General features: G+C 41.6%; 1 protein-coding gene across 6 annotated transcripts in view; it reads left to right on the plus strand.

Moving 5' to 3' along the window:
• Window positions 1-24,072, plus strand: part of CACNB4 (calcium voltage-gated channel auxiliary subunit beta 4) — a 256,280-nt gene that overhangs the window by 90,688 nt on the left and 141,520 nt on the right. The window contains exons 1-2 of one of the 6 annotated variants that reach the window (XM_019456367.2): window positions 21,215-21,510; window positions 23,451-23,610. The exons of 2 other annotated variants lie outside the window; for them this stretch is intronic. In XM_019456367.2, coding sequence (XP_019311912.1) covers window positions 23,605-23,610 — 6 coding nt within the window. In that variant the 5' untranslated portion in view covers window positions 21,215-21,510; window positions 23,451-23,604. Of the gene's footprint in view, window positions 1-21,213; window positions 21,511-23,310; window positions 23,328-23,450; window positions 23,611-24,072 lie in introns of those variants that run through there. 3 more of the 6 variants (XM_019456384.2, XM_019456374.2, XM_019456358.2) reach the window with 3 other exon arrangements.

Consider the following 24,072-nt stretch of genomic DNA (forward strand, 5'->3'; position numbering starts at 1 on the left):
GCCAGTTTGAAGACCAGAGCTTGTCTTGAGCTGTGTCTGTTTGTGATGACATTTCCTATAACTCTGTTTCTCCCTCCTTTTCTTTAGCCTCCTAGGCAAGATATTTGGTTTTCAGTCTTGGAAACTACCGTTCAGAAGAGAGGCAATCATGCAAAAGAAAATAGGAAAACTGTTCTGTAGTTTCTGTATTCTTTAGCAGTGGAATGGAATGGCAGCTTTACTCAGCTCCAGATTGGAAGAAAGGTAAAAGCATTGGGAAGGGAGTGGATATCAGACTTTTAATTTTTGAGACACTCGCATTTTCTGTTTGCAGAAGGAAAAAAATGAAAGCCAGGAGGATTATATAAGGTCACTTGGCAAGTCGTAGGCTGACCCAGCATTAACACTTGGAGCTTCTGAGTTCTCTGCTCCAATCCCCTGAATCACAGAGCATCTCCAGGGGTTCTTACACCATTCATTTTTGGTTGTCTGGGCGGTATATGAGGGTCTCGACATTCACAGTCAAAGAACACACAGGGGAAGCTGGGCCTCGAATTTGTTTTGTTTGAGCCTCATTCAATAAGTGGGTGAAAAAACAAATGCCGTGGTTGTATTGTTCAGACTCTGTCTGAGCAGGCTAGAGGTGTGGTGTCTGCAAGCAAATGGATTTTTTTTCGCCATACCCATACCTGCCATTGTCAATGCCTTCCTTGAATCCAGGTGAGTTGTCTGAAGGATAATCATGGCTGGAGTCGTTGTTTATATGGTCATTTGAGAAAAACAACAACAGAATGGAAAACATTCTTTCTTCTTAATAAGGACTTGCACCAAGCATTCATCTACAAGCATATTTTCCCTTTGCAGACTTTGAACTGCTTTGAACTTGTTTGCAAGGTCAGCCCTGCAACAACTTGGTCGAATCAAAGCTATTTGGGGAGCTGTAGGAAATGTTCAAGTAAACTGGGCCAAGGAAAACGTTGCTTCTTCTTAGGAGTAGTTGATGGTTCTAGCAGGTGCTGGTGGATGATGTTACAACATAGGGTCTGTGTACCAGGCCGCACTGCCAGGCCTCACAGACTTGTAAATGGTAGACTGTAATGAAGCATCTCCACCGTGGTATTATGCTTTGAGTTATTTTGCCTGCAAATTAAGCACCTTTTTTTAAAAACTCATTCTAATTCAGTCTAATGGGCTAAACACCTTTTATGCTAAACACAAGCTGCAGAAAAAGTTCACACATGATGTTTTTTTCCTTTGACCTTATAACTGCAATGGCCTTGTGGTTTATTGTCACTGCCTGGGGAAGTTTTCAAGGTATATTTTTACTGTGTCATCTAAAGGACAAGAACACTCCTGGTATGTATCTAAGGGGCTAGTCATATTCATAGCTAACATTGACATTTCTGCTTGCCAACCTTTTGGAGGTAATAATTGGGCCAGTAATATTTTGGAGTATGTCTTGTTGAGTATAAACTTCTGAACAGCTTAAAAACTAAGGTTTCTGCAAATTTATCTAATTCCTGGCTTGATCAGCATACGGGCCTCAAGTCTAAGTTGCTTTCTGTTTTCACTTGGGCACAGAAGCCATTGTAAGAATTTGCAAGGCTTATAGGAATCCGTGGGCTAGAAGGAATCTGGCCTTTGCATGTATGTGTCTCCTAGATGTAGGCTGGGCAGACAATAATGTTTGCATTCGGAGCCCAGGAGGCATCCTAGTAAAATTTAAACCTCAGTATGAGGATATTAGACACATTCGACTGATATTCTCCAAATGTGTTTCTTTGCATTTATCCATTTCAACTTTAAAAGTAGTCCCTGACCTATGCCCCTTTGTTCGGAGCAGTAGCCACCAGAACTAGCTTATTTTTCTGCTCACTTCCCTCCTGCAGTTTGTTTGCCTCACCTGGGCTGCACATTTCTCCCTGCTGTGTTGTTTCATCCTTGCTTCACCTCCGTTGCCTTATCCTCCTGGTCTCACTCAACTGTCATTGGCTCCCATGAATATCTCTCTCCTGGGCCCCAGGCTCCTAGTTCCTGTCCCTGAAAGTAGGTCTAGGCTTCCTGGGTCAAACAAAAATGGTATCTACAAATTACTTTGTCTCAAAGAGTGTTTCTAGATATAGTTAGTGATCAAAAATGTGTTTCCTAACAAGAGGGAAGCTTGTGGGTAAAGCCTTGATAGTTAAAAAAGATGTTAAGGAAACATGGTTCAACATCTCTGACCCTGACCTTATCTGAGATGTTTTCTTGTCCTTTCTTCCTACACTTCCCCCAAAAAGGGACCAGAGTTGAGAACCTTGTGAGATCCACTCAATTTCAGCCCTGTCAGTGGGTGTGAGGAAAACAATAATTACTGAATTTAGAAGCCTATGAAGGTATCATTCTGACAGTACTGAAAACTGAAGTTTTCTGTTTGCATCGCTTGCAAAACCATTTGCAATTTAGGAAGTGGAATCTTTCCAAAGCTTCTTTAGTGACATGGCCTGACCTTGATTTTAGCAGAGTAAAAGTCACTCAGAGGATGGGAAATGTTCAGCTTGCATCGACTGGGTGCTCATAGCAGCAACTTTTTCTAGGGGTGACAAAATGGGTCCCAGGTGGAATAAGGGAAGACATGGGGCTGAGAGTTGTATCTTTGATTGATGCAGTGGCTAGAGTCTGGTTGCACCTTTTCTGGAAACTTAAATTTGATCCCCAAGGACCCGGTTTGCATTCACACCTGTCAGGAACTATCATAATGACACGTGAAATAGCTATGATGTTTACAGAAAAATCTAGAACTTTGTGTTGATAAGTAAAAGCCCTCCAGAGTAGGTATCCACTTAATGATCCCTGCCAGTGGTTACTGTATTTCTTTTCTCTCCACAGTTATGTACTTAACAACCTCCCAAAGCCACACTTGCCCTTAGATTTCATTCTTAACTACTTGAAAGATAAACTAATAATGCAGGGAGGAAATGCACATCGTTATTAATTAAAATTCCCAGGAAATGGGACAAAATGAAGAGAAAAGTGCTTTTTAAAAATAGCAAGTACAGCTTGCCACATTGCATAAAGAATCTTATACCCACATATACTTATAGCTGGCACTTTGGGGGCCCCAGGCCACATCACCTCTCTCCACCTCAAATTAAGCTGCAGCTGTGGTGGACAGTTCTGGTGCACAAAGTCTGCTTGCTGTCTTTCTTTTTTTTGCCTCAGGGCTTCCTCCTGAAGCCTCTGGAGTTTACTCAGTCCTTGCTGAAGCTTTTCCTCAGATGCAGAGGAGTTAACGCTCTGTCAGCTATGGCTCAGAAGATTTGATGATTAAATGCCCTTCAAACTACTCCTATACCTTCAGAGGAGCAATTTGACGGGCATTTTACCCTGTTGCTCAGAAGTCATCAGTAGGATTGAGCCCTAATTACTTGAAATGGTGAATCAGGAATGTATTCTTCGTTGGCTTTTCTTCCTTCTTGACCCAGTCTCCTGTCTTCCTCATTCCTGGTTCCTGAGAGCAGCTCCTAAAATCCTTTATCTTAGGTTCTGCTTTGGAGGAAGCCAAATTAAGATGACTGCCACCACAGAATGATGAAGAGATCATTAGAAGCATCTCCTTCAACATCTCTGTTTAAATCTCTGCTGATAAAGATAATATTTCCTGACTTGTTAGAATTTGGAAGCCAGAAAAATGAAAAGATGAAGAAAAGAATTATGTGTGGGTTTTTTTGTTTTGTTTTGTTTTGTTTTGTTTTGTTTTGTTTTTACGGTCAAATAAGATTTTGGTCATATAAGACCTTTATGGTCAAAATAAGATTTTCAGAAGCTCTACATTCAGATGGTTATGACTTTAGAAAGTTAGAGGCACATTCTTCACACCCCCTTTTCAATTATTGCCATGTCATTTGGCACATTAACAAAGTTTGGCGCATAATGGCTACTTCCAGTTCAGAACCACATACGTAGAATTATAATAGGAGGTAAGGAAAAGTCATCTGGTCAACCCCTCTGCCTTCAGCCAGGCCAAGAGTTAAACTCAGTTGTCTTGTTAGGGACTGATATGAAGACATACTTCACAATGAGCTTACCAACGGCGAAGACCAACTTCTGGGAAGACTGGTTCCCTTCCAGTCCAGGAAGGGACTGGCTAGGCTCCAGCCAATCTGGAATTTTGGCTTTATTTGTTATTAGTTATAATAAGAGCTAACTTGCATCTCCAAAATGGAATTCCTGTGCTCAGAGTCCTAAAGCTTAATCTGGAACTAAACTCTGAGTTAGGAGGTGATGAGCAGCTCACCTCCATTGTGTAGAGCAGTACACAAGCATTCTTTCTGAAGAGATTTAGTAAATGCTATTTGGGAACATGCTAGAGATAATCTGGATTTCATCATAAGCAGGCTTCTCTCAGATATTTTCTGGTATAACCAAATGTCTAAAGATAAATGGGACTTAGACATGCAGTTTTTGAAAGAACCTTAGTATAATTTGTATTCCATATGTAATTCATTGCAAATGTATTCCCACTGGATTATGTCATTTTGTATAGCTACACCATTCACCAACTCCCATTTGCAAAACAGCATTCCAAAACGACTTTTTAAACAACTATTAGCAAGATTGTAAGTGGACTTACTTGTCATTTTATCAAACTAATTTTTGAAAATTCTCCTCACATCTTTTGTTATGTGTCTCTGCACATAGTACTCTCTTTCCGATGCAGTTGACTGGCTAGTTCCTTGTTCTCTTGCTCGGTTGAAATAGTACCTTCATCAGGAGGAATGTCATGACACTGGTGTGTTAAGTCTAATCAGAGAGTAAAAGGGATTAGAATATGTTTCATTGAAACCCCTTGACCAACGATGAGGTTAATGTGAGAGTTTGTAGAACTCTTTCATGTATTAAAAAAATTGGGGAACACATTTTGTGGAATAGGCACTGCAGTGGTTTTTAAGGAATCGATAGTACAGCAACGTCTAGTCCCTGTTCCTCCCGGAATCCCTGTTCTCACCTAAGTGTGGACAGCACACTGTGGTACATGCTGGGATATGGGGGTGCTGGAACCTGAGATATCTTGCAGCAGGGACCTTATAATCTCTGACCAGAAGGATTTGTGCTTTGGGCAAGGCTTCCAAGTGAGGAGGTGCTTAGGCTGACTTTCGAATGACTAATAGAGAAAGTAAGGTAAAGAGAATGAGGTAGGAAACCATTTTTTGAGGAAAATGGTTCAGTATTTTCAGAAACACAGGATAGCAAGTCCAAGTACTTCAGGAACTACTGTATGGTGTGGCTGGAGTATGTAGTGTGAGGATGTCATGCAGGAGATGAGGCCAGTCACATCAGGAAGTGGTGTGTATTTTATCCATGAATGAATTTGAATTTTATATTAAAGAAAAGGAGGTCATAAGGTAAGTTTTGCAGAATATTTTGGTATTAAAGTGGAAAGATGTGGGACTTGAGAGGTGGGCACAGCTGGAGACAGGAAGGCCGGTAAGGAGACTATCACAACAATGTAGGGAAAAAATTAGGAGAGGCTAAACTCCTAGGGATTGAGAGAAGAGAAGTCCAGAAGGTGTTGGGAATAATAACAGAATGTGGGATTCAGTGGAGGGAGGGAAGGGAAGAGTCATGGATTATCTTTAAATCTCTAAATCAGACAACCGGGTAGACGTGCCATTCTGTTTTAGGGTACAAGGACTTGGAACTTCAGACCTGAATTTGAACTGAACATACTTATGTCTGAATTATCAGAAGATGGGAGGTGGTTGAAGCTAAGGGAGAGCTGGAGGTAGAATTCTGGAAAATTGGAGAGGTGGGCAGAGAGCTTCCAACAAAGGGGAGGTCTAAAGTGTCAGAGGTCATGAAAGATGAAATTCTGTAGATACACTGACAAAATGGTCATTGGCCACCTTGGTGAGAACAGTTTGAGTCAGAAATGGGTGGATTGTGAAGACTAAATAGAATAAATGAAGATAAAGAGTGTAGATATACTCTCTGAATGTTGACTATGAAGGAAAAACTATGGAAATAGGTTGTAGTATGGAGAGGCAAGGCGAGGGAAGGGCGGTTGTTCTTGAAAGTGAATGGTACTTAACAACACTTATGTGTTAAGGGTAACAGCCAGGTGAGAGGTATGGGTTGAAGTTATTGTCAAGAGAGTATGGAACCAGGTTCATAATGAGGCCTGAGAGATCGGGGTTCAGAGCACAGATGAAGAACTCAACCTTAGAAGGAATGGAATGGAAAGAGGTCCAATTTGTGGGATGGAACAGGAAACCCAGGGGTTGTTGACATGTTCTCCTTCTGGGGAGTTGGGGCGTGAGATAATCTGTTAATGGTAAAGGAAGAAGGATGAGGTAGAACTTTCAGAGTGATGAAAGTTTGTGTGGACTGAGGAGAAACTGATAGATACAGGAAGAGTGCTGGGCAGTTGTTATATCTGAGTGTGTCCCCCACCGATTCATATTTTGAAACTCCAATTCCCAGTGTGATAATATTTTGAGGTGAGGCCACTGGAAAGTAATTGGGTTTCGGCAAAGAGAGTGGAGCCTCTGTGATAAGGTAAGTGCCCTCATAAGGAGAGGAAGAAACACTAGAGCTTGCTCTCTCAGCCATGTGAGAGTATGACAAGAAGGTGGCCATATGCCAACAAGGAAGAGGGGCTCTCACCAGACACCAAATCTGCTGGTACCCTGATCTTGGACTTCCCACTCTCTAGAACAATGAGAAATAAATGTTTGTTGGTCAAGCCCCCCAGTATATGTATTTTGTTACAGCAGCCTGGGTTGACTAAAACAGTAGTATGGAGAGACCAGTGGAGGTCATGAGGCTGCATCTGCATAATTTTGATTTAAAAAAAATCAGACTGTTAACCCACTCTGGTGTAGGGTGGAGAAAGTTTTTAGATTCCGCCAGTATGTGAGTGCAGTGAGCATAGGAAAGGCTGATGTATTAGGTGAGGTATTTAGGGTCTAGAAAGCTCCGCAGGGCCACAGAGCAAGTGAATGTGAGTAACTGAGAGACACCTGTAGGGGAATTAATAGAAGAGACGCTGTCCTTGGGTAGGAAGCCTGGTTTGTCTATCCGTTTGCTGTTGTTGTCCACTTTGACTTTTTTTTTAGAAAGAAATAGACAGTAACACTAATTTATAGCCAATCACTTACAACAATTTCCCAGTAAGATTTTACTTCACTTTGATTTCTAGATTATTTAAGCAGTGTATTCTCATCTCAAACTTACAATCTTTTAAAAAATTGTATTTGGGGCGCCTGGGTGGCGCAGTCGGTTAAGCGTCCGACTTCAGCCAGGTCACGATCTCGCGGTCCGTGAGTTCGAGCCCCGCGTCAGGCTCTGGGCTGATGGCTCGGAGCCTGGAGCCTGTTTCCGATTCTGTGTCTCCCTCTCTCTCTGCCCCTCCCCCGTTCATGCTCTGTCTCTCTCTGTCCCCAAAAAAAAAACCAAAAAAAAAAAAACCGTTGAAAAAAAAATTGTATTTGATTTGGTAATAAATTATTTGGTAATAAGGGAATATAAAAATTATTTCATGGTATCAGATTTTCAAAAGGAGGGGTACAATCTCTAATGAATATATATAAAGATATTTTTCAGGCAAATTTATGCAGGTGTATAAATCCCCAAGACTGAACACCAGAAAATGATACATAATGATTGAGATAGTGTCATTGGAAATGGAAATATACAAAAGGGAAGACATTTAAATTGGTGGATTTCATGGAAACTGTGATTCACTTTCCTGTGCATAGATTCTAAGTTATCTGAGTTAACAGCATTTGTAATGACGCTAAATTTAGAAAAATAAAAAAAAAATGAAGAGGAGGGAAAGTGCTGGTGTGGTGATTTACAGTGACACACAGCTAAATGCCTAGGTGTGAACGTGTGACCTTGTGATTACACTTTTGTATATGTGTCCTGATTTGCTAATTCCAGTCACTAAGTTTGGTGCACTTGTTAATGCTTTTTTTTTCTCTCTCTCTCTCTTTTAGTTCAAAACATCAACAAAGTCCCTTTATTTTGAATGCATTATCATAGTTCATTATACTCAGTGGCCTCCAAGCTATTCTGTCCTGAGGCTTTTTTGAGGATGATGTCCATGGCAGGTACAAGCCAAAGGCAGGCAAAAAGCCCCTGGAGAGAGATGAACAGAATGAAGCAGAGTGTTCACTTTGCTTCTCTGAACTCAACCAAGCCAAGAGATTGAAGCACCCCCCTGAGCTGCAGTAGTAAACCATAAAGAATATCCATTGCCATATAAAGATTTCATTTTTGAAGTTCATATAGCCTATCCATCGTTGTCAATCAATTTGTATCAAGAGCCCAAGGTGGTTAGCATGGTAATGCTGATACTTTGGGGAATTTATTTGCAGAACAGATAAAATAATTCATTGGGATTCATATTTTACCTAATTTTGAAAATCCGCGCCTTACTTTTTTTTTGTTGGAAAATTCAAATCAGTTTTCCACTTACAGATTTGTCAAGGATATGGGTTTAGTCATTACATTCTGACCCAAGAGTGTAAGTACTGGGTCTTAGCACTTCAGTTGGTGCTCTCCTTCCATATCTTTCTTCCAGAATGGTCTCTCTGTGGTGGTACGGGATGGTCACTTTTAGCACCTACCAAGGAAAGAAACAATCTCTGAAATAGCTCTTACAGAACTTGTGCCAATGATTTATTACGGTTCAATTTGGGATCCACAATAAGGGATTACGCTAAAGGTGGCCCTCAGTCCAGGCAATGCTAGGAGAGTCTGATTGGGCCCAGGCTGTTCTTATGCTAGTATATTCCAGCCAAATAGGATTTACTAGAGTTGACTTAGAAAACACTTTTCTCTCTGATGTAGATCTTTTTTCCCCTCATATTTTGCCCCCTGATAGTGTTAGCTAACCTAGCTCTGAGAGTGACACGAGGGCACTTTCTAAGCCAGGTTGTGTCAGGTTATGACTATGCTAAGCCCTGTGACACCAGTATTAATAGTCATAGCTTCTTCCACTATGATGCTTACTAGTGTTCAAGGGAAGTAATTTATTGTTTAGAGATGGGAGTGGGGTTGGGGTCGGTCTAAGGGTTAGCTGAGATTTCGTATTTTGGTAAACATCCCCATAAATCAGTAAGTAATATGAACACTTATCCCTGGCCCATAGAATACAGGCAGAAGCTCCCTTTGAGTTGGAAGAAGTGCCATTTTGGAAAAACACACCAGATGTTTATCCTATCTACTGTGGAAATACTTCTGCCAAATGCCAAGTGCTGGTACATCAGTATTTAGATTACTTTTTTTTCATGTGAAACAAGATCATTCTTAGAAATGAGAGTTGATATATAGGCAATGTTATGTGACCCAGTAAAAGTAGATCTCACAGAGTAAATAAGTTGCTTTATGGTTGTATGATCAGCAGTGTAGAATAAAATGATAGTATAGGGCACACACTCTTCATCACTTGCCTGAAGAATTGCATGCACTTTCTTATTTACTTGACAAGTGTGATATTTAACTGTTGCGGTCTTAGCTCGGTGGTCTTCTCATTCAGTTGCCTGCTAAAATGGCAGTGAGGATTTTAGAAAATATAGATGATAGAACCTCTACTATTCTAGAACCTCTATTTCTAGAGTGTAAATGGATTTTTTAAAAGCTCCACAGGTAATTTTGATCTTCTGCCATTGTTGAGAGCCATTGTCTTTAATGCCATTTTCATAATACTTTCCCAGAAGAAACTGGAGACAAGAACATCACAGTCTTTGTTATTTAGATGTGGAAATTCATCACTCAGAGAAAGTAGATTTGCCGTCCTTATGAAAAAAATGCAGCGTTGCAAAAATATGTTTATTGACAAATATATATGTTCATTAGCAAAAACTGCAAATTAAAGCAGCAGTGAGATTCCACTTTTTGCACATCAAATAAACTATTTAAAAAATTAGACCATTAGGTTCCCCCACCCCCCACCCTTGCCCCATGGCTAGTGATAGGGCTTAGAACCAGCATTTCACATTGAACTAATAGGTATGTAAATTGGTAGAAATCTTTCTGCACAGTATTTGGCATTGTGATTAGGAGACTTAAAATGTTCATACACTCTGACCCAAGAATAGCTGGGACTCAGCCCAGGAAAATAATCTGAATTGCAGACAAATATAATTCTAACATTATTTATAAGAGCCAAACAATGAGAACTGCATATTATATTCATATGATGCAATATTATGTAATTGTAATAAATTATAAGGAGTTTTTAGTAATGTGGGAGAAAATACTTGTTATTGTTAAGAGAATACAAAAGTTTACATGGAACATGTTTTAAATGTGAAACAAAATTGTTTACAGAGATGGGAGTGCATACAGAGAAAGAAACCAAAGTAGTAACCATAATCATTTCAGCAGTAAGACTATAGATTTTTATTCTTGTCATTGTACTTTCCTGAATTTTGCAAGTTTTGCACAGTATCATTTTTTTAAATTTTAATATTTTAAGTTGTTGTTGTTTTTTTTTTAGAGGTGGGGGGAGCAGAGAGAGAATCCCAAGCAGGTGCCACACTCAGTGTGGAGCCTGATGCGGGACTCGATCTTATGACCATGAGATCGTCATCTGAGCCAAAATTAAGAGTCAGACGCTTAACCAACTGAGCCACCCAGGGTGCCCCTACAATATCACTTTTTAAAAGAACATATTTACTCAGAAAAAAAAAATCTACTCCTTGGAAATGTTTGAAAAACAAATTTTCTGGAAGAATTGGCAGTGGAAGATCTCATTATAAAGTGGAGAGTTGATCTGTGAAGGTAGGATTTGTGGAAAATTTCAGTCAACTAGAAAAATGCTTAAGTTGGTTTCAGGCATAAGAAGCAGCAGGAAGCTGGATTGTAAGCACATGTTTTCGGGAAAGTGTAGTGAGTGGATGAAATAAGGATCAAGTAAGGATAAGAAAGACATAGTGATGGTAAACAAGAAGATGGAGGGCAAATATAATGAAAAATATATTTATTCTCTTCGTTTATAGTTTCAGAGTTGTGTGATTGTAGGCAGTTTTCCCATGATTTCCAACCCTTCAGATCATTCCGGTTGCTTTATATTCATCAAGTATAAGGTTCAACATGAAGTAAACACAACCAACAAGAGCTGAATGTGGAAGGAAATGCATGACCTCTACTTGCCATGAACTTAGCTGGGTCATCCTTTCTCCTACTGGACCTTTATTCTTCTCCCGCAACTTTTAGTAGTTGATTTGCTTGTTGGAAGATAAGATAATGATTTCCAAAATTGTGGTTGGTTAATGTCTTACTCTTGTACTAAATAACGTTTTGTTTTGTTTTTTAAAGTAAGCCTGCATTAGTCGAGGCCCACAGGCCATCTGCCTGACATTGTCTTTTAGTTCAAGACTTTGGTAGAAAGCTTTAAAGGTAACTTGTAGGAAAAAGCTTATAATTTCTCATTAAGTTAGGTAAATCTGAACATTTACTACTAATACTCCTTTTCCTAATGCCTGCTGATAGTACTCTGAGAGCAATGTGTTTAATGAATTTCCCCCCTGTTTTCCGGAATGGACTGTTAGTGTCTTCATAGTGTGTTATCATATCCAAATTATGTTAACAGAGTCCTTCCATGTTTATGGGATCCATAGGTTTGAATGGATGGTTAGAGGAGCCCAAGAAACCAAGGGAACATTATGATTTGACACTGTTTCCAGACTGACTAGTTACCTGTTTACCATATTGTAGTGTTTTATATTTATTTAGAGCTAATTGGATGTTAAAGAGTAACTTAGAAGGACTGTTAGAAATAATTTGTTTTAAACTACTGTTATTGAAAAATTATGATACTACTGCCTTTCCCAGTTTAGAAGAACATAGATTTCTAAAGTATGCCAGACCAGAAGGTTATAGCTTTCCCTTCGATATATGCTTCAGAAATGCAGTGAGTTTTGTGTGCTGTAAGGTATATGACACCTAAATATTTATTTGGATATTGTTATTTTTTAAGTTTATTTATTTATTTTTTTTTAGTAATCTCTACAACCAACATGGGGCTCAAATTCAGGACTCTGAGATCAAGAGTCCCATGTTCTTTCAACCGAGCCAGCCAGGTGCCCCCAGATATTGCTATTTTTTTTTAAGTTTATTTATTTATTTTGAGAGAGAGAGAGAGAGAGAGAGAGCAGGGGAGAGGCAGAGAAAGAGGGAGAGAGGGAATCCCAAGCAAGTTCCTCACTGTCAGTGCAGAGCCCCACAAGGGGCTGGAACTCAGCAACCATGAGACCATGACCGCAGACAAAGTTAAGAGTCAGATATCTAACCAACTGAGCTACCTAGGTGCCCCTGGATATTGCTATTTTTAATTTTCAATCTATATTTATTAACTATTTGAGAGATCACTTTCTGACATAAGGAAAAATGCATTCATTGCCAAACAACTTTCCAAAGCCCAGTAGTGTGTGTGTGTGTGTGTGTGCGTGTGTGTGTTTGTGTGTGTGTGTTTCTAAAGTCTTTATGCTTATTTAATTTGTTTATGCTTTTGAATTTGAGATATGCCTATAGATATAAGGAATTATTAATCATTTTTTTATTCTCCTCTGTTTTCTGTCAGTACAAATATACATTATTTTTGTTATTTGTCCCCAAATTTATACTATTTTCTGTGGAGATGATTGTTATTTTTTTGAATATTTGATGCAAGAATCACTTCTGAGAATTGGAATTTAGATCAAGTAACTCAGCTTGTTTCTGTTTGTGCCTCTTGGGAAAAGGCTTTGGACTTAGTGCTTCAACTAATTTTCCATCCAGTACTGCAAAGGAAATGACCAAACAGATTGGGAACTAAGAGAAATTATACTGACAATTCAAATCTTCATGAGGAAATCCTTATAGACCTTGCTAAAGGTGGTGAATAATTTTCTTTTTGTAGTGGTCTACTTCAATTCAAAAACTCAATAGAGTTGAAAATTAAAAAAAAAAATCATTTGGGCTTTGAAAAAGCAGTATGCAATTGGCAATTTGTGTTTTTACTTTACCAACATTTTGTTTTTGCCCCTAATCCTTGGTTTCAGAAAACAAACAGGCTTATTGTGGCTAAAAATTTACATTACAATGGTCTGGTTTTAAGGGGATGGAGCAGGTGGCGTGGGGATTTGCTATAACTGACCACCATTTTAGTTTTGTCAGCATTTTGTGAAAGAAAAATTAGAAGAAATGACACAACCTGGTGAGGTGCCTTTGGGACCATGAGACCATGGTCCCCTCAGGCTATGTGGTATTGTGGAAGTCATCTATATCATACTTGCTTACTTGGCTTTTTCCAGTGTAGTCACGGAACTTCTATTTTCTAGTTATTTTGATAGGCATTGGGTCAGATGGTCTAACTCCTATTAACACAAAGATGAAAAAGACATAGTTCCTGCCCTTTAAGGATACATGGTCTGGCACTTTTTTCCAAAGGGAAATAGGTATTTCTTCAAAAATATGTCCTGAGGCAGCAAAGCTTTAGGAAACATCTCAGGACCCTAATACTACTATTCATCCATCATGTACCAATATCCCCTTTGCTCATAGATTCCACCTAAGAAAAGACTCTGCAACTGACCCAAGTCCAGCTCATACCTGAGTTTCTGACACCCCTTTCCATTTTTGTGGCTTTTTTTTTTTCTAAATCTACAGCAGCCTTTAAATTGACCTCACAGATTCCTGGCTCATTTCCTTTTCTTTTGACTCCGTTAAGAATCAAACATCTACAGCATAGTCTGCATGGGTTTTGATGACGGCAGTGTCATTAGAGCTCGGAATGTGGATTTTCTTTTCATGTGTGTCATTTAGTTCCTGCAACTAGTATTTATGGAGGATCTTCTATGGAATGAAGCATTTGGGTACAAAACTGAGTAAGACATGGTTCTTGTTCTTTAGTTGCTTACCTTGCAGTGGAAGGAGCAGGTTTATTGGACAAAGTACATTGTCATGTGTTAAGCCTATTAATAGAAGTAGAGAAGGGCAGAGTGCTAAAGGAGTATAGAGGAAGCAGTATTTAATGTATGAGGGAGTTGGGGAAGGTCTTTGTGACATTTACATTGGACTTGCAAGAAGGAATGACTTCACCAAATACAAAAAGTTGAGGGTGGAGTGTGGCATAGTGGACGAGACTTCCCAGACAGAGTGAACATTGTGAGCAAGGGTCTGAAGATATGAATGATCATGGAGTCTTTTGCCCCCGTCCCCCAAATTATCAGCACATTGTAAATTGAGATAATTGTTTTCTTTGAAATAAAGATGTTGTTAAAGCAACACCAGTACATCATACCTAGTTTATTTAATTTGTAAGAATCTAAATCTGAACAGGACTGCTCTCCCAGTCAGGGCATGAGGACAATTTGGTGTGGACCCTCTAGGGATGCTCATGTTCTGGGTTTTCTTATCTTCAAAAAATATCCACATATCATTTTGTAAGCCTCTGTGTGGGTGTGTGTGTGTGTGTGTGTGTGTGTGTGTGTGTTACTCACTACACTGTTTTGGTAGCCAAAGTGCAGAAGTAGCCAAGGAGTTCAGGGCCATTCATGAATTATTCGCGTATTTATTGAAAACTATGCACAAGGCTCTGTGCTAGACAGTGAGGATATAATGGTGAATAAGAAGCTACAGGTTTTCTCTTTCCATAGAACTCACATTCTGGAGAAAGGTATTAATTCATCAGTTTCACTAATGCATATTTATGGAGGGTAAGGTGGGAGGGAGAAGGGATAGGGTTCCAGGCAAAGGACTCAGAATAGACAAAGCAGAGTGGTTGTGGAGTGTGTGTGATGTGTCCAAAAAGAGCAGACTGGCTGTACAGAAGAGAGTAAAGGACACAGGGGGCAAAATGAGGGGTGACAGAAGAGAAACATCGAGCCATGCTAGACCACATTAAATATTTGGGTCTTTATCTTAAGAGCAACAGGAAGCCTTGAAAAATTTCAGACAGGATCTGACACAATCTCATTTTTGTTTGGAGGAGATATTAGGTACCCAATACACATTTGTGGATGTTTATTTGATGGCCAAATGGATCTGTACATAAACTGTGTTGTCAAATCAGAGAGGGAAAAACATGAATTTCTACCTAAAAGTGGTAACAGTAGAGAAAATGCAATATAACAAGTTTCACCTTAAAAAACCCCTAAACTAAGGTTTACCCCTGATAGCAAATTAGGAAGCTTGGGAAAGTGGTTTGCCCAAGGCCACGTAGTAAGTTGGTGACTGATTCATGTCTGCCCTGCCGCATCGGTGAGACTGAGCTCTTCCTTCCCCCTTTCCTGCTTCTCTCCCCTGCTGAAGCTTTGCAGGTAAAGGAATCAGATTGCTCTCCAGGATTGCAACCATCTCCTCGGTTCAGTCTCTGTCTTCGATATCTCCAGTATCGCTACCGTACCGTCCCTCTGTCAGCTTCCAGGAGGATGCAGTCCTGTCCTGCTGATACTCGAGTCCCCAGCCTCTAAAGTAGTGCAGAGCAGGTGGCAGTGTAGAAGCTGTAACTATTAAATTAGCATGAATAATATTAGCTAAATGATGTATAGGTGACAGAGAGGAGGCCAGCTGGACTAGTCTCCTCAGTTCATTTTGGAGAAGAATGGAAGGTAGAGTTACGTAGCATTAATGAAAATTGTGGCTATGTGGAATGTTTTTGTCAAGAGATTGGCAATTTTTTTTAACAGAAATTTTAGGAAGTGAGAGATTTCTGAGTAATATGTCAATCACAGGGAGGGATCTGTCATTTTCTGTCAAGTTGAATAGGCCATGGGAATTTTCTACCTTACCCACACTTGCTCTTTTATGAATTATGAAGTATTATTTTTTTCCTGGAGCCATCAAGAATGGCAGGGAGGAAGGGAGCTACTCCATATATTCATCCTTACTTTGAGTGTCTCTAGGGTTTTCCGTCTCTGCCTTTTTATCCCTGTCTCTCTCTGTGTCGGTCTTTCTCACACGCCTCTCGCCTCCTTGGTCAGAACCAATAGTGGCATGTGTTACAGGGTTTCCACGGGGAACCTTTTCTTGGCAGTGGTTTGTGACAGGTTGGGGCAGTCCAGGAGTGGCTGGCGGGGGTGACGGAAGTCAGTCCGTTGGGAAGGCCGGTGCGGGAGTGCTGGGTATCCGGGAGCGTGGGTATCTCGTGTGCTGGGACACACAGGAGAATGTGGCGCTCAGTGTGGTGGCTGCAGGGTCGGGGTGCTTTCAAGCTGAGAAGGCCTGGGCGTGCATGCCAGCTTCAGCATAAGGAGCAGCCAGGCTGGCCAGAGAAAGCAGGTAGGCAACCGGGAGGAGGCTGGCATGAAGTTAAGTAGGGCAGCGGGAGGCAGGATGCTGATTTCAGCTCTGCTGGCTGAGACGAGGGACCCAGGTGGGGATGGAGAGGACCAGGCCAGCATCAGAGGCAGGTAGTAGGAATCCCATCCCAGAGGCAAATCCCATCCCAGAGGCCAATCCCATCCCACGGCTTTAGGCCAGAATTTAAAGAAGCAGCTCATACTTGTGGAGCACTGAGTTTGTACCAGGCACAGTTCTGAGCACTTTCCTGTATCAAGGCTTTTGATCTGCACGATAATCTTAGGATAATCTTTGTTTTATAAGTGAGGAAATTGAGGCACAAAAAGACCAAGTGGCTTGCTGAGTGTTATCCAGCTGGGAAGTGGCACAGTGGGGATGTGTTAGGAGTCCCTGCTCTTAACCACTCTGTTCCATAGTATTCCTCTTACACTGTGCCTGGGAGTACCATTCACACAAACTGCAGTATGTGGGGGGCCTTGGAGCTGGGCGAGGTAGGCGGCCCTGATTCCATACTACTTCCTTTGAAAAAAAAAAAAAAAGACCAATTCTTCCTTTCTGCCTTTTAGTGTGCCAGGCACTTTCCATACACCCTTCATATATTAACTCATTAGGTCCAGAACTATTCTTATCTCCATGTTACAGATGAGGCCCAGAGAGAGTCCAGGATGTACCTCTCTAGGTAGTAAAGTCTAAACTCAAACTCAGAAAACTACTAAAAGGGGAATCGATGGTAGTGTTTTGTATTTTTGTTTCCATTTCTTTGTCTGCTCTGCAGGTACCACCTGTCTGAATCACATCAGGGAGGAAACAGGGGTTACAATATTAATGCTTATAGTGCCGCACAGATTTCTAGAAGTGAATGAGTGGATTAATACTTGGAGAACAGAAGAGGGAGAAAATCATCTAGCACACTGTGTTCACTTAGCAAAACTTAAACAAAAACAAAGAGCAAAACAACCCCAAGGCTGAATTGGCAAGGAAAAGCCTTGGGTTTGTGCTTTAGCCCATAGAGCCAATAAGAATCCAAACACTGTTCCTTTGTCTCTCCCTGACCTCTCAGAGTCCTGCTATAGAACATATAACTACGCTGGCTTAGAAAAGTGAAATTCTGGAGAAATCTGGATGGAAAATCAGATAGCAGAATTCCCTTTTGCTTCCAAATCAGTACCAGCTGTCTTGATCATGGCTCTCTAGAGCTCAGAGCTAATCAGCTAGCTTTTCACTTTTCTCTCCCTCCCGCCCCGCCTCCCAAGACAAGTGCAAAGGAGAAATGCTTGACCTTTGACTGCACTGCCAACTCCCTGGGTTTGCTGACCACAAAGCCCAGCCCGGGTAAGGGAAAGGAACTCCATATCCATAGGTTTGAAACCAACAAAAACCAAACTCTTCCCTTGAGATGCCGAAGAGAGCTTTCCTGATTTGTCGAGAGCCATAACACTTCCTCCACTGAATTGAGCTCAGATGAGACATTTGTCAAGTTGCGAGAACTTCCTCCATACCAAGAATCACGTGGACTTTACAAAATAGAATCAGGTAGGCAATGCCATTTCATGAGGTCTTGTGACTTTGAACTGTGGATCGTAATGAGAGGTGGCTTGAATGGAATTGGGTGAAACACACATTCTGCAGAGCAGCCTCAAAATGGAAGGCAGCCTTTCTGGGAGGCAGCTATGCAGTTTTGGAGGCTACTCAACATGAGAGGTAGTTGTGTTCATGGAAACACCAACACAAGCTGAGCCACAAGATTTTCAGACTTGTTCTCACTTTAGCCTGACGTTGCAGAAGTAGACTGGTTGTGGGTGGTGTCACTTTTATCCTCTCAGCCAGTCACTGAACTAGAGAACTCTTCAAGTTAAAACCCTGAGGGTGCCAGGCCCTTAGCTAGTTTTCACCTCATGCTGCCTCGAGAATTGAAATGTGGCCCTTGGAACTTAGACTTGCTGCAATCCCAAGGCCCTTTTATCAAAAACTAGGGACTTGAGATGATCTGAAACAGGCCCAGGAAGCTCCCAGGGGTCTCTCAATACTTCTCCGCCAGCTCTCAGTTCTGAGAATATAGGCACAGAGATTGTCACTTGCAAATTCTCTTGGAGTTCATTTTCCTAGAAACTCCTCAGAGTTCCTTTGGGGAAGTCCAGAATGAATCTCTCACTAGAGTTCTTCTGGAACTCTGGGATTAGCCTGAGTATTGGATTGAAGTCTTTAGGTGATTTGCGGGTGCGGTGCTTAGTCTGTGTAGATCGAAATCCTAGGGGCAGATTCCCCGGTCTGTTCGTTGATTTTTCTCTTGTCAGCTGAGGGTGACCAAATGACTTGGGACGGGACCACTTTTAGGATGAAAGTAAGAAAAGATAGGGGTTTTCCCCACCAAAGTGACCTGCTTCTATTTTTGCCAAATTCCTCCTGGGAACATGCCCACTGCTTCTCATCCCTTATCTTGAAAACCCCATCAAGAAGGGAGCGGGGAGGGGAGCCTGGCTCATTCAGTGATGCGGCTTTTGATCTCAGGGTAGTAAGTTTGAGCCCCATGTTGGGTATAGAGATGACTTAAAAATAAAATCTTAAAAAAAAAAAAAAAAAGAAGGGAGTGGGGAAGGAACACTCAAGTATAAAAAGTTGTGGCTTTCAATACAGCCTTTTAACCATTCTGGGTATTAAAATGAGGGCTGGATTACGTGACCTCTGAGGTTCTCCCACCTCTAACAGGTTTTGGTTCTGAGTCCAGCATTCTTGTAATGTCCTGGGAAGCAGACCAAGCCAGCCTGCCCCTGCTTCACATTGTTCTTAGTCCTGGAGAGGCTGAGTTGCAGAAGTAACTACGGGATGCTCTGCTCTATCCACTGCCTCCCTCCTGGTGTCTCACTTGCTTATTGCATGCATTTGTATATCACAGAATGAGCCCCTCCTCCTTAAAAACTTCCTTCAGACTCTCACATTAGCTGTCAGGAGCACTCCAAGGCCAGGAAATGCAGGAGAGCGACTGAGCTGTGCCCAGTTTTCCCAGTAGGGAGCAGTTTCTCTCACCTGGGTGAGTTATGGAAGTGGACTGCCTCTCGTTTCACCTGTAATTTAGTTGCCTATTTAAAGATACTCCAGAAATAACTATACTCCCAATTGAAGTGGTAGAGTAAGGAAATGATCTAGAAAATCTAAGGAGAGAAAAGACCCTCTTGCCTCAATTTTCTGCAGATTCTGGCTGAAATACCATATGGCTGTAGTTAATTATAATAACAGAGTTTGATACAAGAATTTGAGCTTCCATATCCTTTGACACAGTCCTCTTGCTTTATGGAGGGGAGAGCTGAGGTTCAGCCCGGCAGGAACTTGCTCCAGGACCCACAGTTGTCAACAGGTAGAGCTGGCCCTGGGTTTTTTCCCTCTGAAATCTTGCCAGTTGCCCCCATCCTCTTCTGCCATTTCTCCCTCTGCGATGGCACAGATGACATCCTGTATGAACCCTACCATTTTGGGGTCCTGAAGGACAGATGAATCCCTTTGCCATCTTTTATATTTGAAAGTGACTGTTGGTGCTGTTTCCTAGGCATGCAACTATGATTGAAAGATATAGGTAGGTCAGTGCAGACCCAGAAGAACAGTGCTCTGCTCAACAGCTGTAACTCTTGGGTTGCCTTTTGTGATTCAGGTTTGTTCCTTTAAGAGTTACGCTTTTCAGAGATACTGGCTAGAAGCACAGGTCTTATTTCCTAGGTCCAGGGCCAGCCAGTTACTCCTGTGCTGAGCTCCCGTGAACTGCAGCCAATGCCTTCCGGCTGACAAAGCAGGGTTGTCATTGATAAGTGTTTATGTTGCACTTTAGATTTCAAAGTTCTTTCTCTGAGTTATTTCTTACCTCAATTTGGTAGGTGAAGAAACTAAAGCCCGTAGAAGTGGTGACTGGTCCAGAGTCATCCAACCAATTAATGCTGAAGCTGATATTGGACTCAGAGCCTCTGAGTTTCTGGGTCACTGCTTACCCCAGTGAGTCATGCAGTTTCTCTAGATTATGTTCTTTGCCCATCACTAACTTCTTTTTTTCCAAATTTAGCTGACTTCACTTAGTGTGAGCTATAGAGCTCTCCTGTTTGAAGGCTGCAGAACCTTATTGGTTGACCAGAAAGCATCTGGGTAAGCTCCAGCGTGGGCCCTGTCCTAGGTCAAGCTGAATTGTGGTGTGGTGGGAGCACAGGGAGAGAGTAGGCATTTTCTGTTTGGGCTTTGGGAGATGATCAGTGCCGTCTTAGGAATTTTAAAGGTCTAAGTATTGGAAAGGGGGTGAAAGATTTAAGTTAAAATACTAGTTGTCACTTATAGGAGGTTAAACATGTCAAGTTAAAAAGACATTGAACATTTTGCATCTAACTACAAGCCTTTGAGAGTCTTTGGGCTTCTTTTTCAAACTTCAACAGTTGGGTCACGGAGATTTTTTCTTACCAGTGGGGCAGAGAGACTTCAGCGAGAACACTGAAAACTTTTACAGCAGAAATTCCCACAAGAAATCTTACCATCTGTTTATTTAACGTTTTCCTTTACCTTGGTGGTTTTTTTTTTTTTTAAATTTTAAATGACTTATTGCCTGTTTGACTTAAATTGTATCTGTTAAGCAGAGATGTTGGATGGAGATTAGTATCTGTTTGCCTGTCTTTATACAATATTCTCTGAAAATAAAATTTCTCCTTTGCTCCCCTACCCCCACCCACCCATTGTGAATTTAATTAAGAAGGTGAGGCGTTGTGTTTGAAGTATTCAAGAGTCTGCCTTTCCAAGCATTCCAAGCAGCCTTTCAGATATCGATAAGTGTATATTGCAGAACTACACAGTACGGGCGAAACAGGAAGCAGCTCTTGGCTGGGTAGGATGCTCTGAGGCGCCCTCCACTCTCCAAGGGAACGCTCTTCAGCTGACTGAAGCAGGGAAGCTGAGCCAATCACAGGCCGCTTTCCTAGCTCAGTCACCAGTCTGTGGTTGAGGAAGGGTTTTTGCTTTTTTATGCTCTGTATTGGGAAGGCAGATAAAATGCCAGGGCTGGACTGCCTCTGGGGATAACCTCACCCTGTGTGATGTGAATGAATAGCATCTTGCCTAGTAAATCCACAGGAATTGATAAGGCAGACGCAGTTCTTCCAACAGGCCTTTTCTATCTCTTAGCTGTAGCTGGGGCTTCTGTAGCAATTTTATTTTTGCCTTGAAAGAAGTGCTCTGGATTCTCAGACCTCCATGTATGACAATTTGTACCTGCATGGAATTGAAGACTCGGAGGCTGTAAGTATTTTCATAGATAGCTGATTCCCTCTCCCCTCCTCTTCCTCCTCTCACTAACCACCCCCCCCCCCAACCCCATTTCTTAGGCAACGCAGGGAACATGGAGCTGAAAGCCAACATCATTCGGGTGCTTGCTAGCTTCTGTGTAAATGCTCTCTGTGTAGTTTAGAGTGAACAGAGATTATTTTTTATTATATAATTTCTTGTCACGCAAAAAAGAAATTAGGGTGCTTGCAAAGGCATCTGAGAGTGTAGGCTGTTCGGATTTATACATTACTCAGTCCACGTTTGATCTCACAAGGGGTAACTGCTCCTTGTAGCCTGGCTTAAACTATGCAGAAAGTGCCTATGTTTTCCAATAGAAGGGTTCACAGAAAAGGCTCATTCATTATATAATACACATTGTTTATTGAGCTAGCATGAATGGAAGTTGTTCAGCTGTAGCTGTGTTATGTGCTTTCTGGCCAAACAAGTGGTGCAGATCTGATTCTTTGTTAAGGAAATCAGATACAAAGGTTGTGGTCATAGAACACCCCAGTGCAGAGGCAGAGGGTAGAGTCACTGTACTCTGCCCTGGAAGACTGAAGTAGGCTCACGTGTGTTTTGGCTGAGAAAACTGGACTCCTTTCCCTCTGTAGGTCAGGCTCATGTAATCTATTAAAATCAGGATGAAAATGGTTTTCTGAAATCCCTAAAATCATACCACCAGAATGTTAGCTTTCAAATATAGGGTAAAGCTGATTGCTGAATCTTTTACTATGGCTAGTGGCAGTTCTTGATTTTTCATCAATCATCTAGAAACCGTGCAAGGTAAAATGATTTGGGGTGGCTAATGGGACCTGCTGTGGGGAGTCTGAATTTTATAGGAGTGCAATGCCATACATGTTGCTACATTTGAAACAGGAAATGTGTTATATAAGATTCCCCGGCTAACCCACCAAATAAACAGACCATAACAACAATAACAACAAAAAAGCCCCATGGTACACATCAATGCAGACATATGTATCAAATGATGTACTCTATTAAGGATAGAAATTCTCAGTTCTGATAAGGCATTCCATTTTTCCTTCCTGTCTGTGTGTTAGCTTTGACTCTAACTCTGTTTCTGCAAAGTCTCTCTGAGTGTTGCCCAGCGTGCTTGTAAATTACCACACTGCCAGTTTATTGCAAGGGACTGTAGTTTGAAACATTGGTGGCTGAAATAGAGAAAGTCCACATGTGCAAGTGGGGTGGAAGAATGGAAAATGCAACTATAGGAGTTCAGTAAACCATCTGGGGTTCTTCATGAAGCCTGATTATTTCTCACACCCCTTCTCTCCACACTCAGTTATGAAACATGTGATGCCTTATTGGATTGTAATTTTTATTTGCGACCATCGATTTTACCTCGGGCGCTGTGTTGCACTTAGGTAGATCGGAGTTATTTCGGAATAACAGGTTATTTTTGAAACTGGCTGGAATGAACAGAGTCGGCTAGGAACTAATGTATCCAGCACCTTGTTCTCTAGAACTGTATAAATTTCCGATGCACTGGTTCAGAGGGGAGCCATTAGAAGTATGAAAGCATTTTTTTTTTCTTTTGGTCCAGCCTCACAGGACAGCTGAGTTTTTCTGGAGGGGAGGGGGAGAGAGTGAAGAGTGCAGTGATTTGACTCTGGCGGTAGTTGATGGCGGGTAGTGCTAGGTACTGCAGTGCTGTGCTCCTGGTGACTCAGTGGTGGCCAGCAGCCTGAGATCCTCGGGGATCTGCGGAGGCGAGGAAGGTGGGACACCCAAGGAACGAAGAAAGACATCTGGCCAATCCTCACCTGAAAGTATGGGAAGCTTTCGGTTGGGTGGGACTGAAAGCGTGTCACTTAAATTAGAGGGGAAGACAGAGGTGTTTGGAGGGGTGAACTGACTCAGAATGCTCATTTGAGTTTATTTGTTTTTATAAGGAAGAATAATGTGATGTGTTACCCAAGATGGTGTGAACAAAGCTTCAAGCCAATGGAGAAGACTAGGCCTAAATAGCTGACCCGGTGAAGTGAGAAATAAAGCCACACCTGGAGTGCCACATCCTCAGCAGTCTTTCTCAGTGCCAATGCATTTATGGCTGTAAGTGTGGGGGGTTGCTCAGATTGAAGCAAAGCTCTTGGATCAGGCCTGGTGGATAGGTGTGGACAGGCTCTTCTCCAATGACCAGCTGCAGTCCAAGAATATACAGGCACTAAAAGCTGAGTACGGCACTTTCTCTGGGGGGCTGGGTTGCCATCCACATATTTCCGACCACTCTGCGCTGTTGAAAATGCCTTTGTGGGGTGTGTGGGGGTTTAACATGTGATAAGTGATTGTATTCAGCGTGTTCACACAGTAAGTCTGTAATGAGATCATCTTGCCTAGGGACTGATGATATTTTATTCTGAGTAAGAATAAAGCATTATTATACACTGTTAGCACCTCACATCCCCGCAGTGTGAGAGAGACTTTGGTACTGTTATGCAAGGTTTTTCTTAAGATTCTGGTCCAGAGATAGATATTAGACTTCTAATACCCTAGCTTTTCAGTTGTAATCTCCGT

Source organism: Panthera pardus, unplaced genomic scaffold, assembly GCF_024362965.1.
Source record: "Panthera pardus isolate Hobbes unplaced genomic scaffold, ASM2436296v1 HiC_scaffold_10, whole genome shotgun sequence".
Taxonomy (NCBI): Eukaryota; Metazoa; Chordata; class Mammalia; order Carnivora; family Felidae; genus Panthera; species Panthera pardus.